We start from the raw sequence: 18,135 nt of genomic DNA, 5'->3' as shown, positions 1-18,135 counted from the left end.
TAATGAGGATGATGAAAAAGATCTAGGAAATAAACATCAAAGAACTTAATATTTATTTGTAAACTACATGACCACTACCTAGAAATCTCAGTCTAATAAGCAACTGCCAGCAGCCTTTAAAAATATATCTTACCTGCAAGCAACAGACACTTTCCTATGCCAGCCTGGTTGCCCACACTGGGTGCTGGCACTGACCAGGACATATGATTTAATTCTGGCAGGAATCACAGGAATCCTGATGAAGTATAACTTGATTGGGAATTTCATTTATATTAAAATGACTGATTAAATATTCTCTTGTGGAGGTCAGAAAATAATGTGACATAAATCATTTCTCAAGGTTTACTGTAGGAGAAGGAGAACTCACTCATTTGATTCTACCTATTATGTTATTTACGGACCTTGTTGGGGGAGAAACATGCCTCAGGGATGCATGCTGCCTTAATCCTTGTGTGACTATGTCTCTGCCCCAACTTAGACATCTACGTTGCTTTACCCTTCTCACACACAGTGCTGTGGAGTACACTGAGGGCTGAATACATGCCAAGTGTGGGGAACAAAAGGATCAATGATACCTAGTCTCCTAGTCTCTTTCCCCAGGGAGCACAAAGTTATTCCACTCCTATTGGTCTCCAGCTGAATTTTCTTTAGACTTTCACTTGAGGGTCTGAACCAACTTGACAGGTTATTGGGATAATGACCCCTTTACTATGGGACCTCACTCATTATGTAGAAGTCAGAGTTAAAGTCTTTTAGAGAACTATGTAGTTCCTAGATAAATTAAATCTACCCCTCTCTCTCCCACTTTACGCTATGGTTCAAGGTTAAGGCCCCTTCACATTCCATGACTTGATCTCTAAAAATCTTCACATAGTCCTCTCTTGCTACTCCCTGCATACATTTTTTTATTTGTTCAACCAACATTTGAGAGTCTCTAAATTTCAGGCACTGTGCTTGGCACTGGGAATACTGCTCTCCTGGAGTTTAAGTTCATGAAGGAGATGGACATCAACCAGATGACCACATAAGCCAATTCAAATGCTAGAACATATTAAAGCAGGGATAGCCCAGTCAGAGTCCCAGGAAACCTTTCCCAAGGAATTTAGTGGGAGATTGTGGCCAGTGGAGGGAGGGTGGGAGCTTTCGGGCAGAGGGCATAGCCGTGCAAAAGCCCAGTGTGTGGTCCCACATATCATGGATTAGTAATAGCCATCTCTGGCACCTGTCCGTTCCAGGGCTGGGCTCGGGGTGTTTTTTCCATGTGCTGAGTTGAACTGGATGTGAGAGCTAGGTGGGGCGTTACCTGCCAAAGTGCATATCCAAGACAAAAGCAGCAGGAGAACAGTGACCAAACTGTGGCACAGTGTTCAGCAACACTGCTTATTTCTTAGGAGTTTTGTTCTGTTTTAAAAAGTCCCTTCTTAGAACCTGACCTGGAGATTCTGTAACTATATAAGAACATGTCTGACTGTCTCTTGATATCATGCAGAGAATTAAAAAATTTTATTTGCATTCCTCATAGCCATGTTTTTGAAAGATTCATATTGATCATATATTTCCAGATGTGAGAAAGCTTGCTTTGTACCTTTTGTTTTAAGGCTAAGTTTATATTTCACAACATAGCAAAATCTCTTCAATATTCAATAGTGTGTTCTAAATCATGAGATACTATGTAGGCAAGTAAGATGACAAACTCTGTGATAGGGAGTTGATGGCTTTGTTTGCTGATTGTTTATTCCTTCTTCAGTGTGAATGTTTATTATTATCAAATCTTGCAAGTATCCAGAGTTACACTATAATGACCCATGTCTCCAGGAAATAAGATGAAATTTAGAGGTAAACACTACTTCACACAAAATGTTTTGTTTATACTAGCTCAGAAATGGCCATGAGGTTACATGAGGAGGTTTGAAGCCTTCCTGGCTCATTTCTATTTTAACTCTTTAAAAATTTTCTCACTAAAATAAAAAAAAACCCACCCTTTTATGCTATCACTGGAAATTCAATTAAGTTAGAAGACAGCTCCAGTCAGTGCTGAATTGAGTGGGCAGACAGAAACATGTTCTAAAAGAGCTAATTCTGGTCATCTCCATGTGACATCATTAAGCAGAACTGAATCTCTTAACCTATACTCTTGCCAGTCTTCCTAGTGGCCTAACTGCTAGAGAAAGGAAAGGTACAGGAAGGCTAGAAGATCTATGGTTGATTAACTTTTGGGAAATACTGAAATATTTTCCAAACAACATAGATTTTAAAAATAATTTAATATGGACCTAATATGCCAAATAAAAGAAGCAAGTGAGCAGTTGCAAAGTAGCATAAGGGGAGCATAAAGAATAAGCTGGTAACTTAAAAAAAAAGCAAGGCCGGGCGCAGTGGCTCACGCCTGTAATCCCAGCTCTTTGGGAGGTTGAGGCGGGTGGATCACAAGGTCAGGAGATCGAGACCATCCTGGCTAACACGGTGAAACCCCGTCTCTACTAAAAATACAAAAAATTAGCTGGACATGTAGTCCCAGCTACTCGGGAGGCTGAGGCAGGAGAATGGCGTGAACCTGGGAGGCGGAGCTTGCAATGAGCTGAGATCGTGCCACTGTACTCCAGCCTGGGCAACAGAGCGAGACTCTGTCTCAAAAAAAAAAAAAAAAAAAAAAGAGAAATAAATTTGATCATTGTTTCCTCCTTCAAGGAATTAAAAATTACATATAAAGGTCTTGATTTATTTTGAGATGGTTTTTGCTTACTAGACTCTTAATCATGACATTTCTTCTCAGACTGGACAGTATGAGTCATAGCTTCATTGTTGTTTTTTATGCACTTTCACATTTGATTCTCCTAATAATTGTATGAACTAGATAATGTTACTCTCATTTTTTTAAGACAAGGAAACTACTACAGAGGTGAAATTGTCACGGGATCCTTGGGGTGTTGCTTTGCCAGCCAGAAATTCTGTGGCCAGTGGCACCTTCTGCCTGAGTATTGCTCACACTTCTGGGCTCATTCCACCCACTTGGTTCAGCAGGCTGTGCTTGGTCTGTGCTACCAGCCTGGATCCCACACCTGCCAAGGGTAAGCCAGGTGCAGAGCAGCAAGGGGTGTGTGAACGAGTGAGCGTGGGGTCTGGCCACTGCACACAGCCAGGCACACTGGCTGCTGAGGCAGGGTGGGAATCTCCAGGCTCCAGCATGGGTGCCGACTCTGTGTGAGGCTGCTGCTGGACCAGATGTATTGCAAGCAGTTTCTGCTGCAGGCACTGGTGTCTGGACAAGGGGAACACTGTGGCACCAGAAAGCTTGGAGATGCCAGGAACTGTAGAGCTCCAAAGAGGGTTTTACAGCCCTGGCCCGAGAGGCCTTAGGTCTGGGCTCCCTGAAGGGCCACAGCTCTTCTCTCCTTCTCATTGCTTGCAATGTGGTGAGCAGGTGGGAGGTGTGTTTCAGCTGGGTTTGTGTTACAACTCTTTCAGTCCCACCATTCAGTAGGTCCCAAGTTCTTGTCTCGCTCCCAAGAAGAATGAGGTATGCAGACAACTGGAGGGTGAGCAAGGTGGAGAGGAGCTTCACTGAGCCACTGAACAGCTCTCAGGAGACCTGAAGTGGGTAGTTCCTTTCCATATGCAGGCTGTCCCAATGAGTGTCCAGCTCTCAGTGGAGAGGAGACCTGTAGTGGGTAGCTCCTTTCTGCAGGCAAGTTGTCTGGATGAGGAGACCCATAGTGGGTAGCTCCCTCCCACAGCTGGTAGTCTTGACTTCTTTCTGAGTCTGGCTGAATCCCCGGTTTTTCATGGGCTCGGAAGGGAGAAAGTGCATGGTGATTGGTCCATAGATGGCCATAGGCAGGCCAGGAAAAAGCACTATCCAATTGGCCCAATGGTCATCAATGAAGGTATTACTCATATCCATGGACTTCACCTGGAACTGGCAGCCTGGCTCCCAGGCTTCAGGCCATGCCTGGCCTGAAGGTGGGGTTTCACTGGGGACCTACACCTTTCCATCCAGGAACCTAGTCAGCCTCCCACTGTCATCATGCCTTCCATAGCTCAGGCTATTTGCACCAAATGGCACCTGCAGGCCTGCACCCAGCTGCCCTCAGCCCATCTCCACCTGCTGCCTCCTTCCTGTGCTCCTTGGCACCCAAAGTCTGGAGGGGGCCAAGGTGGGGGATTGGTGTGTCAGTGCTGCCCCAAGTGTGCACACACCTGGCCAGGTTGCGACAGTGCCTGGGCTGAGCCTCAACTTTGCTCCGAAATTGGAGCAGGTGCTGGGAGTGGGAAGAGTCCAGGGGGTGGAAGCAGGCCCTTCTGAGCCTGCAGAAGCAAGGGTGTTCCCAGGCCCTTGAGAGCGCAGGGGTGTCAGGGTCTGGAGCCACAGCTGGGTGGCTGCAACTGCCCTGAAAGCCCAGGGCTCCTGCCCTGCCAAGTCAGTAGGGGGCAGGCTCCCTCCTGTTCTCAGCCTCTACGGGCTCAACAGTCCCAGCCAGGCCTCCCTCACTACAGCTGGCATCCCCACAGCAGCTAGTCCAGTCGGGCAGCTGCTGCCATCAGAATGACTTGCTCTAGGCTACAGAGCCAGTAGGTGGCAGAGACAACAACTGAACCCAAGGCTGTCTGACACTAAAGACTATATTTATTCCATTCTGGTAGCCTTATAAGTGTAGTTAGCCTTGCTGCAGCATGCATCATCATCATCAGGGCCTAGCCACGGAAGAGCTCACCCATGATGTCTAGCACGCAACCGCCCAGAATAGCAGGCCTTTGATAGCTTCTCTTCCTGTCCCACCACCACCTTTCAGCTTCCTGTCATAAGACTACCCAGACATCAGCCCTAGCCAGATGGCTTTTCTTTAGGGAGACATCCTGTACATTCCCTAAAGCCTTCCTTTGTTAATCTCTTCTTTTTTGTACTTAAAAAAATTCACCATTTAAAAAATATTTACTGAATTATCAATACTTATTGGTAACCATGTGTTATCATTGTTCTAGGTGATACAGCTGTATCAGTAGACAAATAAGATAAAAAACACTGCCCTTATCAGATTTACTTTTTGTGTGTGTGGAGAGGAGCCAAACAGGTAACTTATAGACGGTGTTAAAATGTGTTATGGAGAAAATACAGCCAAAAAAGGGGAACAGGAAATGGGGTGGGAGGCAGCTGCAATTTAAAATATGATGGTCATGGAGTACCTCATCGAGAAGGTGACATTTGAACAAAAATTTCGAGAAGATGAGGGTGTGATCCATGTAGATATTTGGGGGAAGAATTTTTCAGGCATAGGAAGTGAGGTTAAAAGGCCCTGAGATGAGAGAAATCCTGGTATGTTGAAGAAACAGCTAGGAGGCTAGCTTGGCTGAGCAAAGCAAGAGAAAGGGAGACGGCAGTCTTGGGGGATATATCAAGTAGGGTATAATGTGGCTTTTCATGCTAACTGTAGATTTCTGCTCCTCTTTACTGCCCACTTCCCTCCTCCCCTCACTAGATGTTGGTCCTTGTGAGCCTGGTTTTGTTTACATCAGTATCCATCTCAAGTAGATACATAATTCTAAACCTAGAGTACTTGCTTTCATTCTAAACCTAGATTATTTTTATTAAAACACACATGCACGCAGACACACACATACACACACACCCCTTAGACAAAGACAGACTGGTCAGTCAGCCACTCTATTTCCTACCTTGGGTTCTTACTGTATTTCCAAATGGATTTAGAGGTTCTAATAATAGAATACAACATGTTGACACTTACTGTGAACCAAGTGCTATAGTAGGTATTTTGTTTGCTTAGTCTCTTCTGTTGCTTTTAATCACCCTTAGAAGAAGGAACCACCCACGTGAAAGCTTTCCCTTTTCTGCATTCTCCTGTCTCCCTTCATGTTCCTCAAGCATCCTCACGTTTGGCCAATGCTTTTAGAACTCAGTGTTTATTTTCCATCCATCACACTATTGCTAAGAACTACAGCTTTCTGTGGATCCTCTCAGTGGGTTAACCATCACCTCATCATGTTTGCTTCATTTTCACTTTATTTCCTTTAACTCTTCAATGGTTAATGCAGAACAAAATTTTTAAATGGAATCCTTGTACCTTCATTTCAGATGAGGTTCCAAACGTTAAGAACCATAGTACAGGGCACAAACCACCTCATGTTGAAAGCAGGGTTCTAGCCCACCTATGCAGGACATGCGAGGCAGTGTGGAGTGGGACCTGTCAGTGGTGGTCCATCATCAACCTCAAAGCTGTGTGACGGGATGGGAGCAGACTGGCTAAGAGTTCCTTTGAAGGGTCCTGTGCATCAGGCCCTCCCTCATGGAGAAGATGAAGAAGAATCCGCTCCTTCACTTTAGACAAAGCGAAGTGTGGATCTGAGAGAAATACTCAGATCTCTTGACCTGTGTGTCCTGGAATTTAGGACAAAGGGGCATGGTGCCTTACTCAGGCTGGAGAGGCTGCATTAGGAGTCCATGGTTGGTTAGCAGCTCTGAATGGGTATGGAGAAGAGAGACAGGGCCACACTGGTGAAGACGAGCACTTCCCCCATAGAGTAGGCAAAGGTGCATATTTTTCCAGGCATAATAGGGTGCCATGAAAAGAATCTCACTCAGGAAGAACACCTAGAGGAACAAAGAAGCCCCCAAGAGGAGCTGACCTTCAGAAGTTTAGAGGCTGCAGGGAGAAGGAAGCAGAAGACCAGAAGAGAGGCATGGCCTGCACCAAGGGACAGCAGCCATAGGACAGTCAGGGATTTCTGAAAAATCTGCCAGAGTGCCCCATGAAGTCAATATGGCAATTTTTATTCTCCTCATCCAGAGGACACCTAAGTCAGATTACATCCAGCCTATTAAGGAAGTTCCTTCCTTACCTACCTCTCCCTCTTCTTCTTACGCCATTCCCCATAAAGAGGGACCCAAGCCAGCAGCTAGGAGCGGAGGAGAGGATGAAGCCAAGTCAGGGAATCAGAGACATTCTCTGTCTCTTCCCTACCCCCACCTGACATATCCCAGCGTTTCCAAGTTAAGTTAGAGCCACACTTGGGGGAAGGAAGAGGAAAGAAGTTCTGGACTAAATTAACTTTTTTGAGTTTTGACATTACATTTGACAAGAGTTTTTAATTATTGACACAGGTCTGTTCTTGTGGCTGAAAGGGACCAGATGACATTTATTATATGGAAATCACCAAAAAAGCCAAATAATCTGTCTGAAATTTCTTTTAGAGGCCAAGAAAAAATTATTCAATATATCTCATTTGAACAGAGAAGAATGGAAAAAGTAAAAATTATTCTTTGCTAACCTACCGGTTTAGCTTATTTAATCAACCAAGTACAAAGGTAAAAGTTATTTGTAAGTTTCAGGCTGCTGGTTAACTTATCTGGTTAGTCAGACTCTGTTATCTAAGATTTTGCCTTATTCCAATGTAAAACTGAACCTAAAAATTTAACTTATTGTCTCAAATAGAAATATTTCCATTGGGCCTTTCATTCTATCACTATAGCACCTATCGGCATAGCACAGACTTAGACTTAGCCATCTAGTTTCTGGACAAATGTGTAATTGCTCTCCATCAATTCATCTGCAGCACAAAGAGCCTTTAAACACAGTAGTGACATTAACTGGAAAATATAGGCCTTCAACTACATCTAAACACATTTGAATCAGCTTCATCATTTGAATCAGCTTCATCAGTCTGTGTGGTCAGGATAACGTGGGCACTGACCTTCAGCCCAGCATAAAGGAGACATGTGGTGTGAAACCTAAACCTAAATCTAAACCCTGCATAAAATTGTTCTCATGTGGGAGGCAGATTGTTTGGGGCATGTGCTGACTAAATGGGGAATAATAATGTGTATTGCTGGATTACTGGTCCAGAAAGGGTTTCAGGACTCCCTTGGGGAAGATGCCAGTAAGCAGGACAGAGCTCGTCACGCATCATGTGGTGAGCTTGTAGATACTCAATAATTATGAAATAAACTGAAAAATAGGTCAACTGATAGCTTTTACCCTGAGGAATCTCACCCCAAGGGGAGTAACTGAATAGATGAATACCAAAAGTAAACTAGTCATCAAGAAGGCTAACCTTGACTTACAGGTGACAGATGTAGAAAAAAGAAAAATCCTTTTAACAGTCTGCAGAATGTTGTGTGCCCCAGGTGGAAGGTGGTGAAAAAGATACAATAAACAGAATTTCCCAGGATTCAAGGAAAAGCACTGGAGTTTTGTATGGATTCTGTAGATTCATATCTACAGTGAGAATTATATGATAATAGTGTTGATGGCGGGGGTGGGCTACAAATGCAGGAGGGGTTTCTCTAATTTATTTCCAACTGAGGAAATGTTATCTTCACTCTCAGATGCTGCATGTCTCAGGAAAACACTGGTCTGAAAAAGGGAGAGATTAATATAAGCATAGGTGTCATGTTTGACCTTTTCCTAAGACCTATAACAGCTTCACACTAGAAGGGATTTATTCAGTGTCTAAAGACATTTATTCAGCACCAACCATGTACTCTTTGAGGCAGTAGGACTCAAGGTCTGAAGTCTGTCTGGGCTCAATACTGGCTCATCTACTTTCTGCATGACTTTGGGTGAGTTATTTAACCTCTTTGTGCCTCAGTATCTTCATCTGTAAAGTGGGATAATAATAGTACCTAAGTAATTGTGTTGTTGGGAGGATTCAATGAGAAAATACTTTACTAGTTTAGAACAGTCCATACACATTGGAGGCAACCAACAAATATTAATATTATTGCTTAGTATTGTTATACTATCATGGCAGTTGGTAAACATTTTTATGTAATTGCTAGGAAAAAAATGGAAAGGTCCTTGTATGATTGTTCTCTGAAAACCTTTTTAGTCCCTGTATTTAGGCAGACAATCCTGGTGAGCCTCTGTTGCAGCACTCTCCATTTCTACAAATGCCCATTCTAGTTCAGATCATATCATTTTTTTAACCACCTTCGTGATCATGGAAAATAAACTTAAACCACTTTAAATCTATATCATTTAGTCTTCTTTCTCCCTGCTGTTGCAACTATCACCTACCATATACATAACTGCTGTTTTCCTGACATTTTCCCACATACGAGAAAAGCCATAGTGGCTATTTGTTGTTCAGGTCACAGCCCCAATTCATAGCCCATTAGTTGATGTTTAAACACAGTAGTGACATTAACTGGACAATACAGGCCTTCAACTACATCTAAACACATTTGAATCGGCCTCATCAATCTGCGTGGTCAGGATAACATGAGCACTGACCTTCAGTCCAGCATAAAGGAGACATGCTGGGCTGTGGGCTATGAATTGGGGCTAAATGAGTTGAAGCTCATCTTTACCTTGTTCCACCCCACCTAATCAACCCTTAGCCCTCTCCCAACAAGCAATGTCAGAACTCCTGCTTGTCTTCTCATGTCCTGCACTCATTTTGTTTTACGCCTTTGCTTATGATGCGAATGTGAAGATCCATTTCTCATCTTTCTTCCACCTGAGTCAGTATTTTCTTCCAGACCCTGCATGAAGACTTCCCTGATCCCCCTTCCTTTCCCCCAGTACTCACTGACTTTTCTTACTTTTCAGCAGCAGATACATGTTGATAAAGGCAGAAACTATTGGACAGCAATTGAGGCACCTGAATACAGGCATGGCGTGACTAGCAAAGGGGTCAGAAGTTGCTATCACAAACAAATCACTGGAGCCTTCTCACTGTCTTGCAGACTCTCTCTGGCATTCCCCTGTTAACACTAGAATCCAATGCCCCTATCAACTGCCGAATTTCTGATTTACTTTCTTCTAATCTCATCTAATGACATGTCTTCTGGGTTGATCCGCCACCATTTCTGACATGCTTACTCATAAATCAGTAGTTTTGTTGCATCCCCTGGTCAGTTGCTTCCTTTACCCTGTGCCCCTCAATGTCTGATCATCCACTTGCCAAAGATCAGTTATGTTTACCTGGGGTGCTGGCTGAGGGTTAGAGGCAGACTGGACCTAGTGTTTTACTCTAAGTATCCAGGAATAGAAAGACCCAGATAGTGAGGACCAGCTAAGTCATTAGAAAGGGCTTAATATTAAAATCAACATCATCAGGTCTAAGGGTCATGTGCAGACATAACAATAGGAGTCAGAGCCAAAGGGACTGATGGGCAGTAAAACAGGAGGCAAGGCAAGTGGGTCACACAGGATCGTAAGCTCTGTAAGCAACAGGAGCCCTGTCTGTCTTGTTCATCACTGTATCCTGCACCTCAAACGTCCCTGACACATTGTAGGCACTCCATACTTATGAGTTTCATGAATAAGTGTCTTGGATGATTGCCACACCGGGTTGGCATCTCTTAGGCTACATAACTCTTAGCCAAATCATAGCCAGTGAATTGAAAGGCACATGGCTCTCTCCTCAAGGCGACGGAAACTCCTGAATTGTGTCTGTACAGCCCCACCCTGGATTCATCAGTTGTCTCTGATTGTTCCACATGGACTTGTCTCATCTCGCCACTTAGCTTGTCAGCCTGTCTTCCTTGAGCTGTGCTGAGAATGCAGCTGGGACTCAGCAAACACTAATTGGTTCAGGTTGAATTGAGCTGGGCTTCCCTGGATAACTCTTGCAGTTTGTTATGAGTTATTAAGTTCTCCTCCCCTCGTTAAAGAATATTGCTTTCATGACCTTCAATATTTGTTTAAAAAATATCCTTTCATCGAGGAAAAAATAAGAATTGGATGCTTGCAGCCAGACATGCAGCTTCGTAATGATGACTGGATTATAAAGCTCATTGCATCTTAGAATTCGGAATGAAACCACAGCCTTTGAAGTTGGTTTCCGTGACATACTTCATCTCACTTCCTTTCTTCAAAGAACATGCAAAGGTGAATCCTACCAGCTTCTGAGGCAGGAAGTCATCGTGTGATTTCACAATTACCCTCCAGTTTGCCAAGACAAAATTTGGATTTTTCAATAGTAATTCAGTGATTATTCCAAAAAGATAAGTTTATTTAGACATAATCTGCCACTGGTTTAACACGAGTTTTATTGACATACAAAATCAAATAGAAAATTATTCCAAACAAAAACTATTGTTGCCATCTTGACAGAAATCCAGATTTGATTTTGTAAAGTAAGAGATACCTACTGTAATTACACCTAAGCCTTGATCTAAAACAAGTCTTCTTGGCCTTGGCACTATTGACATTTTGAACCAAATAATTCTTTGTTGTAAGGGCTGTTCTGGGCTGTGTTGTACAACGTTTAGCAGCATCCCAGGCCTCTATACACTAGATGCCAGTAGCACCCTCCCACCCTCATTGTGACAACCCAAAATGTCTCCAGGCACTGCCAAAGGTCCTCTGGAGTGGCAAAATTACCCTGGTTGACAACCACTTATCTAACACAATCCTCAGGTCCAATGTGGTGGAACCTTATTTTACGGAAGTCTTTTGATTCTGCACAGACTTCCCAACTACATCGTCTTAGTGTGATAGTAGATCAGGTGGCATTTTCCCCCCTGCTTTTTAAACAAATATGGTACTTGACTGTGCTTTCTTTCCTTCATTAATACTAAAACCATATTAAATTGTAGGCTTCTTAAGTGTAACAACTGCTTTCTTTTGCTTTGAATTTTGTCACAGAAGTAAGAATTGTGTTTGTAAGCACTGATATAAGCACTTAGTGTATGTAGACTAACCCCATAAAAATGCAACTAGAAGAAATTCATGTCTGCTTTTAACTAGCAGAATATAAATGCCATGAGGACATTTTGTTTTCAGTTTTGTTCATTGCTGTATTCACAGCACCTACAAAGGTACCTGATATATAGTAAGTGCTCAATAAATATTTGATGAATGAATAATATCACTTTCTTTCTAAAATAAAGTGGAATGAGGTCCTTCCCCCATTTCATAAAGGATAGCATTTGGAGTCCTTAAACTGAGGTTCAAGGCTTTGTTTAGTTTGCATTTTCCAATTTTCATCCCTGCTTTTTTGGTACACAATACCACCTCTTTGATCCAAACTTATCTACTGATGCTTTCTCAAATGCCCATAAATATCTTTGTCACTGCACAAATGCTCACTTTGTTTTCTCTGTTTAGAACGTTCTTTCAAGCTCTCCACTGAGTCAAATATATACAATACACACTTCAAAGGTCAAGTTATTTCATCTCTCCCAGGTAACATTTTCTGAGCCCATGAACTCACAAAGAACTTTCAAAGCCTAGTACTTACTGTTTTGTACCTCTCCCTGGGCATTTTAATTCTGTAAGGTCCACCACCTTTCATCTTAGTATTTTGAATTATTATTTTTATGTGTGTATACCTTCTCTTCCAAGTAGACTGCAACCTTTCTGAAGGCAGAAATATATTTTTATCTTTTTTCTTTAGCATTAAATAATCTATTAAATAACATCTACATAGTGAAGGAACATTATTCTTATTAATTCTTTCATTCATTCAGTTAGTTATTCAACTAATAGTTTTTGACTCTCTACTCTGTGCTAGGAGGAAAAACAAATACGGTTCCTGTTCTCATGATATGTTTAGACCAACTGGAGAAAAAATGGTGTCTAATGTGGTGAGAACTAAATTTAGTCATAAGACTGTGGTGTGAATGCAAAACACTGTCACTTACTAGGTATGTGATCACTTAAGCTCTCAGTGTCTTAAAGTCCCCATCTGGCAAGTGGGAACAATAATGCTTGCTCTGTCTACCACTCATAACAAAGAAGATCAAACCACATTGCCTTTTATTTACAGACACTTCTAAATGACAGGGTATGGTGGCTTTAATTTGTTCATAGATTCTTTGAGACCTGGAGCCTAATTCTCATCCCCTTGAGTATAAGATGGACCTAGTGACTTACTTCTAGTAGATAAAATAAAGCAGAAGTAATGACATGCAATTTTGGAGACTAAGCCATAAAAAGGCAATATGGCTTTTGACTTAGTCACACTGTTTCTTGAATTACTTGGTCCAGAGGAAGCCAACTGCCATATTGTATGCAGAGCTATAGAGAAGACCATGTGCTGAGGAACTGAGATCATCTATATGCTAGAGCTTAGAAGCAGATTCTTCAGTTCCAGTCAGGCCTTCAGATGACTGAAGCCTCAGCCAACGGTGTGACTGCACCTCATGAAAGAACCCAGGTTAGCACCTGCCGGCTGCTCCTGAATTTCTGACCCCCAGAAACCATATGCGACAATATATGTTTTGTAAATTGCTAAAATTTGGGGCATTTTTAATGCAGCAATGGATAACTAATACACAGGATACTAGAGAGATTTAAGGTTTTATTATTTTTGAATATGCTAATACTTGTTAAATGAAAAATGCCATGATTAACCGGTGGTGAGTTAAAAGTAGAAGAAAAAGAGGCTTCAAAAAAAGAAGAAAAGAAAAATTACAAAACATTAAGAACATGAGAAAATCAGATGGATATGAAACTTTTGATGGGTGGTTTGCAAGCTTTTCTGCCACTTGCTTCATTTTCTGAGAAGTATCAACCTGTGACAGCGACTGCAGGCTACATGCCAAAGGTTACCAGCCAAAGGAATTGTTCATTCCTACTGACTGCTTTTGTTTTATTCCATTTTCAGTTCTCATTTTGAGCTAAAATTGATAGTTTTAATTAAATGAGAAATGAGAGCCATACTTCTTCTTTACATAGAATATAAGCTTTTTTGTATTAGAGAGTCACCATGGTTCTTTGTTAGACACAAAAGCCACAGTCGTGGGAATTTATGATTTGTTGCATCAATGACAACTTTTGAGAGTCACTGCCGCTCCTTTGCCATAGCATTGCTGACCCAGACTGACCTCCATTATTAATGATGCCTCAGATGGGAGGGCTGAATTCATAGTCCTTACCAGTCAACTTTGTCAACATTAATTTGAACCAGAACAAATTTAAATTTAAAAGGATTCAACCTCTTTTGGCCTATCCCCATTTACAACCAATCTCTTAAACTCCCCACTGAGAATATTGTTTTGGAGAATGACTGTCATTTATTAACCTATTTAATAATAAATACAGAATTTAAATTCCTCACTGAATATTTATTTACCTTGATTTTCCCAGGGCTTTAAGTAAAGGATTTTGGAAGCTATGTTAACTCTTTGAAGCCATGAGAATGATACTTTAATATGTTTAGGAGTTTCTTTATTAGATGATGAAAATGTTCTGAAATTGGCTGTAGTGATGGTTGTACAAGTCTGTGAACATACTAAAAACCATTAGATCATACATTTTAAATAGGCAAGTTAATGTGACGTGAATTATATCTCAATAAAGCTGTTAAAAAATAAAACCCAATTTCAGCCCCAAAAAAGTCATAGCTAAGAAACAGGCATGAATCATGCAAGTTTGCTGAAATTTTATCGTTATCAATCTGCTTGGTTAAATCAATAGCTCAGTGTGAAAACATTCTTACTTGCAGGAGATACACTGCTGGCTGGAGAAGGTTGGGTGTCAAGGGTAGATTCTGTAACACTCAGTGGAGGGTCTGTTGAGGAAGTTTCAGAACCTGAAAGGATTAGAAAGAGATTTATAATGAACAAAATATTGTAATCAAAAGATAAAGTAATGACTTAGTTCTTAAATACACTTTCCTTTATTTATTCATCATGTAACAAATCAATATTGGGGGCCTATTAAGGTCGAGGCAGTGGGATATAATGATGAATGAGAAAGACATGGGATTGTCCTTAAAGGGCCTATGGCCTGGAAACTAGGCAGCCAAGCATTGTGTTGAGTACCATGACAGTGGAAAGCATAGGTGGCCACAGGAACACAACGAAGGGGCACCGATAAAGATTGGGAGGTCTGAGAATCTCCCTGGAAAAAGTTACACTTTACCAAGACCTGGTAAAACTATTATAGCATTTAATATTTTCAAGTGTTTGAAAAGTAATTGTGCAGTTTACAAAATCCATAAACTCACAAAAATTTTTATATCAGCAAGAGTAGAAACAATGATACAACTACCCAATTGGATGTTAACATTAGTAAACTTGTGATGTTTTTCTGCTTTCTAACGTGTCAACTTTTGTCATAATATTTTTGTTTGGCTACAACTTTTTCTTTTGTGTGTGTGCGTGTGTGTGTCTGTGTTGGGGGGAGTTGAAATAGAGGATAGAATGTGGTTTTACTTATATTTTACATTTATGTCAATTCCTTAAATCTCCATTACTGTATTTAAAAATAGCCCTATTGGAAGGACAATTTACAAATGCCAGAAGGCTCTATTGACTTTAGGAACATGTGGGTTAAATGTGCTTAGATGATTTTGAAGTTAGAAGATTTTATGATTTTTGTAGATATAATGTTACTGGTTACAGTGTTACACATCTGCTGATACATATCAATCATTTGGATGTTTAATTACTAATTAAACTATTGGTTCTATTCTGTAATGTACTTTAAGGGACAAGTATATTTTACTTACATTATGTCACTTGATAGCACATAGCCCAGTGGGAGGAATTGGTTTTTCTAAGCTAGATGCCTGTATGTTCTATTCTTATTGCTAGTAGCACTGCTATTGCCAGTGACTGTGGGTGGCACTCATAGCTAGCTCTGATCCACTACTATATGAATGCTTTTGTGCAAATAATCTCTGAGGAGGTGGAGGACGGTTATATGGGAAGTATATGAATAGGTTAACAAAATGACCATCCTTTTTCTTCATACATCCAAAATAAGTTTGAACTCTTCAGCATGACACACAAGTCTAATTATGATTTGGGCTGTCATTACACTCCCAATTTCCTGATGTTGCTTATCATTTTTTCCATCTCTCTCAAATAATCCCCTCTATCCAATAAGCAATATTTCAACCCAATTTCTGAAACACAATATTCTCTCTGTGACTTCTGGGACTTCTTGATCTTAATTTATGTGGTTTCCTGACCCCAAACTTCTCTGAATGTACCTTCTCAAGCTGAGGAAGCCTGGGGATCTTTGTGATGTGCTCACCCCTCAGTGTTTACCCTAGCAAATGCCTCATCACTGTATCATCATATATGCCCCTCAAGGGAAGTCACTGTTTTGCTCCGCACCATATTTATGGATTCTGGCAAATGGAAGTAGATGAATCAATGCATGCAAATTTATTCTTAACACTGAAAGAAAGAAGACCAGCATTAAGTGTGTGTCTGACAGCTGGTGGATCATAAGCATTATCTTCCAAAGTGGTACCTTAATAAGACAGGACATTGGCTTGGAAAATAAATGCCTAGATGTTTTTCTCTGTATATTGATTAAAATAGAGGTTGGCAAACTATGGCCTACAGTGAAATCATGTTTATAGAGATTTTATTGGAACACAGTTCCCCCCCCCCTTTTTTTTTTTTACCTATTGTCCATGGTTGCTTTTGTGCTAAGGTGACAGAGTTGAGTAATTGTGATAGAGATTAAAAAGTCTACAAAGCTTAAAATATATTTACTATCTAGCTCTTTACAGAAGAAGGTTGCCAGTTCCTGGAACAGAAGATATTGGTGCGTTATGCTCAGTTTCCACAATGGGAAGCATTTATTTTTCATTGATTGAACATTTCAGTTTTAGGATACTTTTCTGCCATATTTCATCACCAAGTGATTTTGTAAGCTGAGGTGTTCAGCCTCATAGTGTATTAAGAAGATATTATTGTAAGATGTGCATTTTGAGATGAGCACTTTGCCTTGTGACAGAGGGGAAACATAGCTTTCCACATAAAATATGGGACCTAAACATGTCTGTCTAGTTTTAGATTAGACTGTAAAGTGGAAACTCTGCCTTGGTCAAAACAAAACTCAGGGGTATGAAAAGAGTGGTTAAAACCTAAAAAGGAGAAACAGTTTCCCAAAACCCAAATGCAGAATTTAGCAGAAACACCTCTGCCAGTTTCCAGATCATTGCATTTACCATAATGTCATAAGAGGGTAAGCTGCCGCCTAAAGCCACTTCATCTGTTCCTGGGTGTGTCCATTCGAGTAGGCTTGGCAGGGCTCTCAGAACCACCCTCATGGGCAGCAGCAGCCATGGGTCTGTCCCATAGGGCAACTGGCTTAATTCCGGGGTTTCCTCAGAGCTTGTATAAGCCCTTATCTTGTCCACCTAGAAGTAAGCCAAATCCCAGGGCTTGCTAGGTCCTTTCTTCTCAAAATGTTGTCCATAGACAAGCAGAATATGTTTCTTTGAGGGTCTTGTTACAAATGCAGAATCTCAGGTCCCACCTAGACTTACTTAATCAGAATTTTTGTATTTTAGCAAGATCCCTGGGTGATTTATATGCATATTAAAGTTCTCAACTGATACTCTCAGAAAGGATCAGTCAAGGGTATGAGGCCAGCTGCACTGAGGGAAGTCATGAAACAGGAAGTATTTGTCTGGCATCTTCCACACCAATATGCAGTGGTCCTCCTGTTCCACTATTAAGATATCTTTTTATTACTCCTCTTTCCACATGTGAAGATACACATGCATACTTACACACACATACACCTACACAACTGTCAATGCTTAACTCTCTTTCTATCCCAAAGGTCTTGATCTCAACAGCTACAGTCAGAAATCCATTTAATAAACAAATCTCTGTCAAGGGTGATGACAACCAAAATATTATCCACCCCAGGGGGTATTGCACTCAACTTTTGCATTAAAACAAGACAAAATATCTCGTATCCACTCCCCAAAACAAAACCCACAAAACCCAGCTCTTTAAATCTACCAAAAATAGACTCAGCAGTGCCATGATTTTAGACATTTTGACATGCTAGCAGTGCGGGATTTTTTTTTTTTTTTTGAGACAAAGCCTTGCTCTGTTGCCCAGGCTGGAGTGTAGTGGCATGATCACGGCTCACTGGAGCTTCAGCCTCCTGGGCTCATGCAATCCTCCCACCTCAGCCTCCCGAGTAACAGGGACTAATGATGTGTGCCACCATGCCTGGCTGATTTTCTGAATTTTTTGGTAGAGACAAAGTGTCACTATATTGTCCAGGCTGATCTTGAACTTCTGCACTTAAGCAATCCTCCTGCTTCAGCCTCCCAAAGTTCTGGGATTGCAGGCATGAGCCACTGTGCCTGGTCCATGATATTTTTGAATGGCTTTTTTTTCTTAGTGGTAGTTACTGTGGATCATGGGAATTCTGCAGGTCCTAGTGCACAAATAGCTGCCTGAAGAGT

The 18,135-nt window shown here is 41.3% G+C and overlaps 1 protein-coding gene across 1 annotated transcript in view; it reads right to left on the bottom strand.

Annotated features, from left to right (window-relative positions):
- The window catches only part of CD96 (CD96 molecule), a 104,541-nt gene that overhangs the window by 31,158 nt on the left and 55,248 nt on the right, over positions 1–18,135 (bottom strand). The window contains exon 8 of the mRNA XM_031009878.3: positions 14,404–14,496. Within this exon, the coding sequence (XP_030865738.1) occupies positions 14,404–14,496 (93 nt within the window). The remainder of the gene's footprint in view (positions 1–14,403; positions 14,497–18,135) is intronic.

The sequence above is a fragment of the Gorilla gorilla genome, chromosome 2, assembly GCF_029281585.2.
Source record: "Gorilla gorilla gorilla isolate KB3781 chromosome 2, NHGRI_mGorGor1-v2.1_pri, whole genome shotgun sequence".
Taxonomy (NCBI): Eukaryota; Metazoa; Chordata; class Mammalia; order Primates; family Hominidae; genus Gorilla; species Gorilla gorilla.
This window is presented reverse-complemented; position numbering and strand designations above follow the sequence as displayed.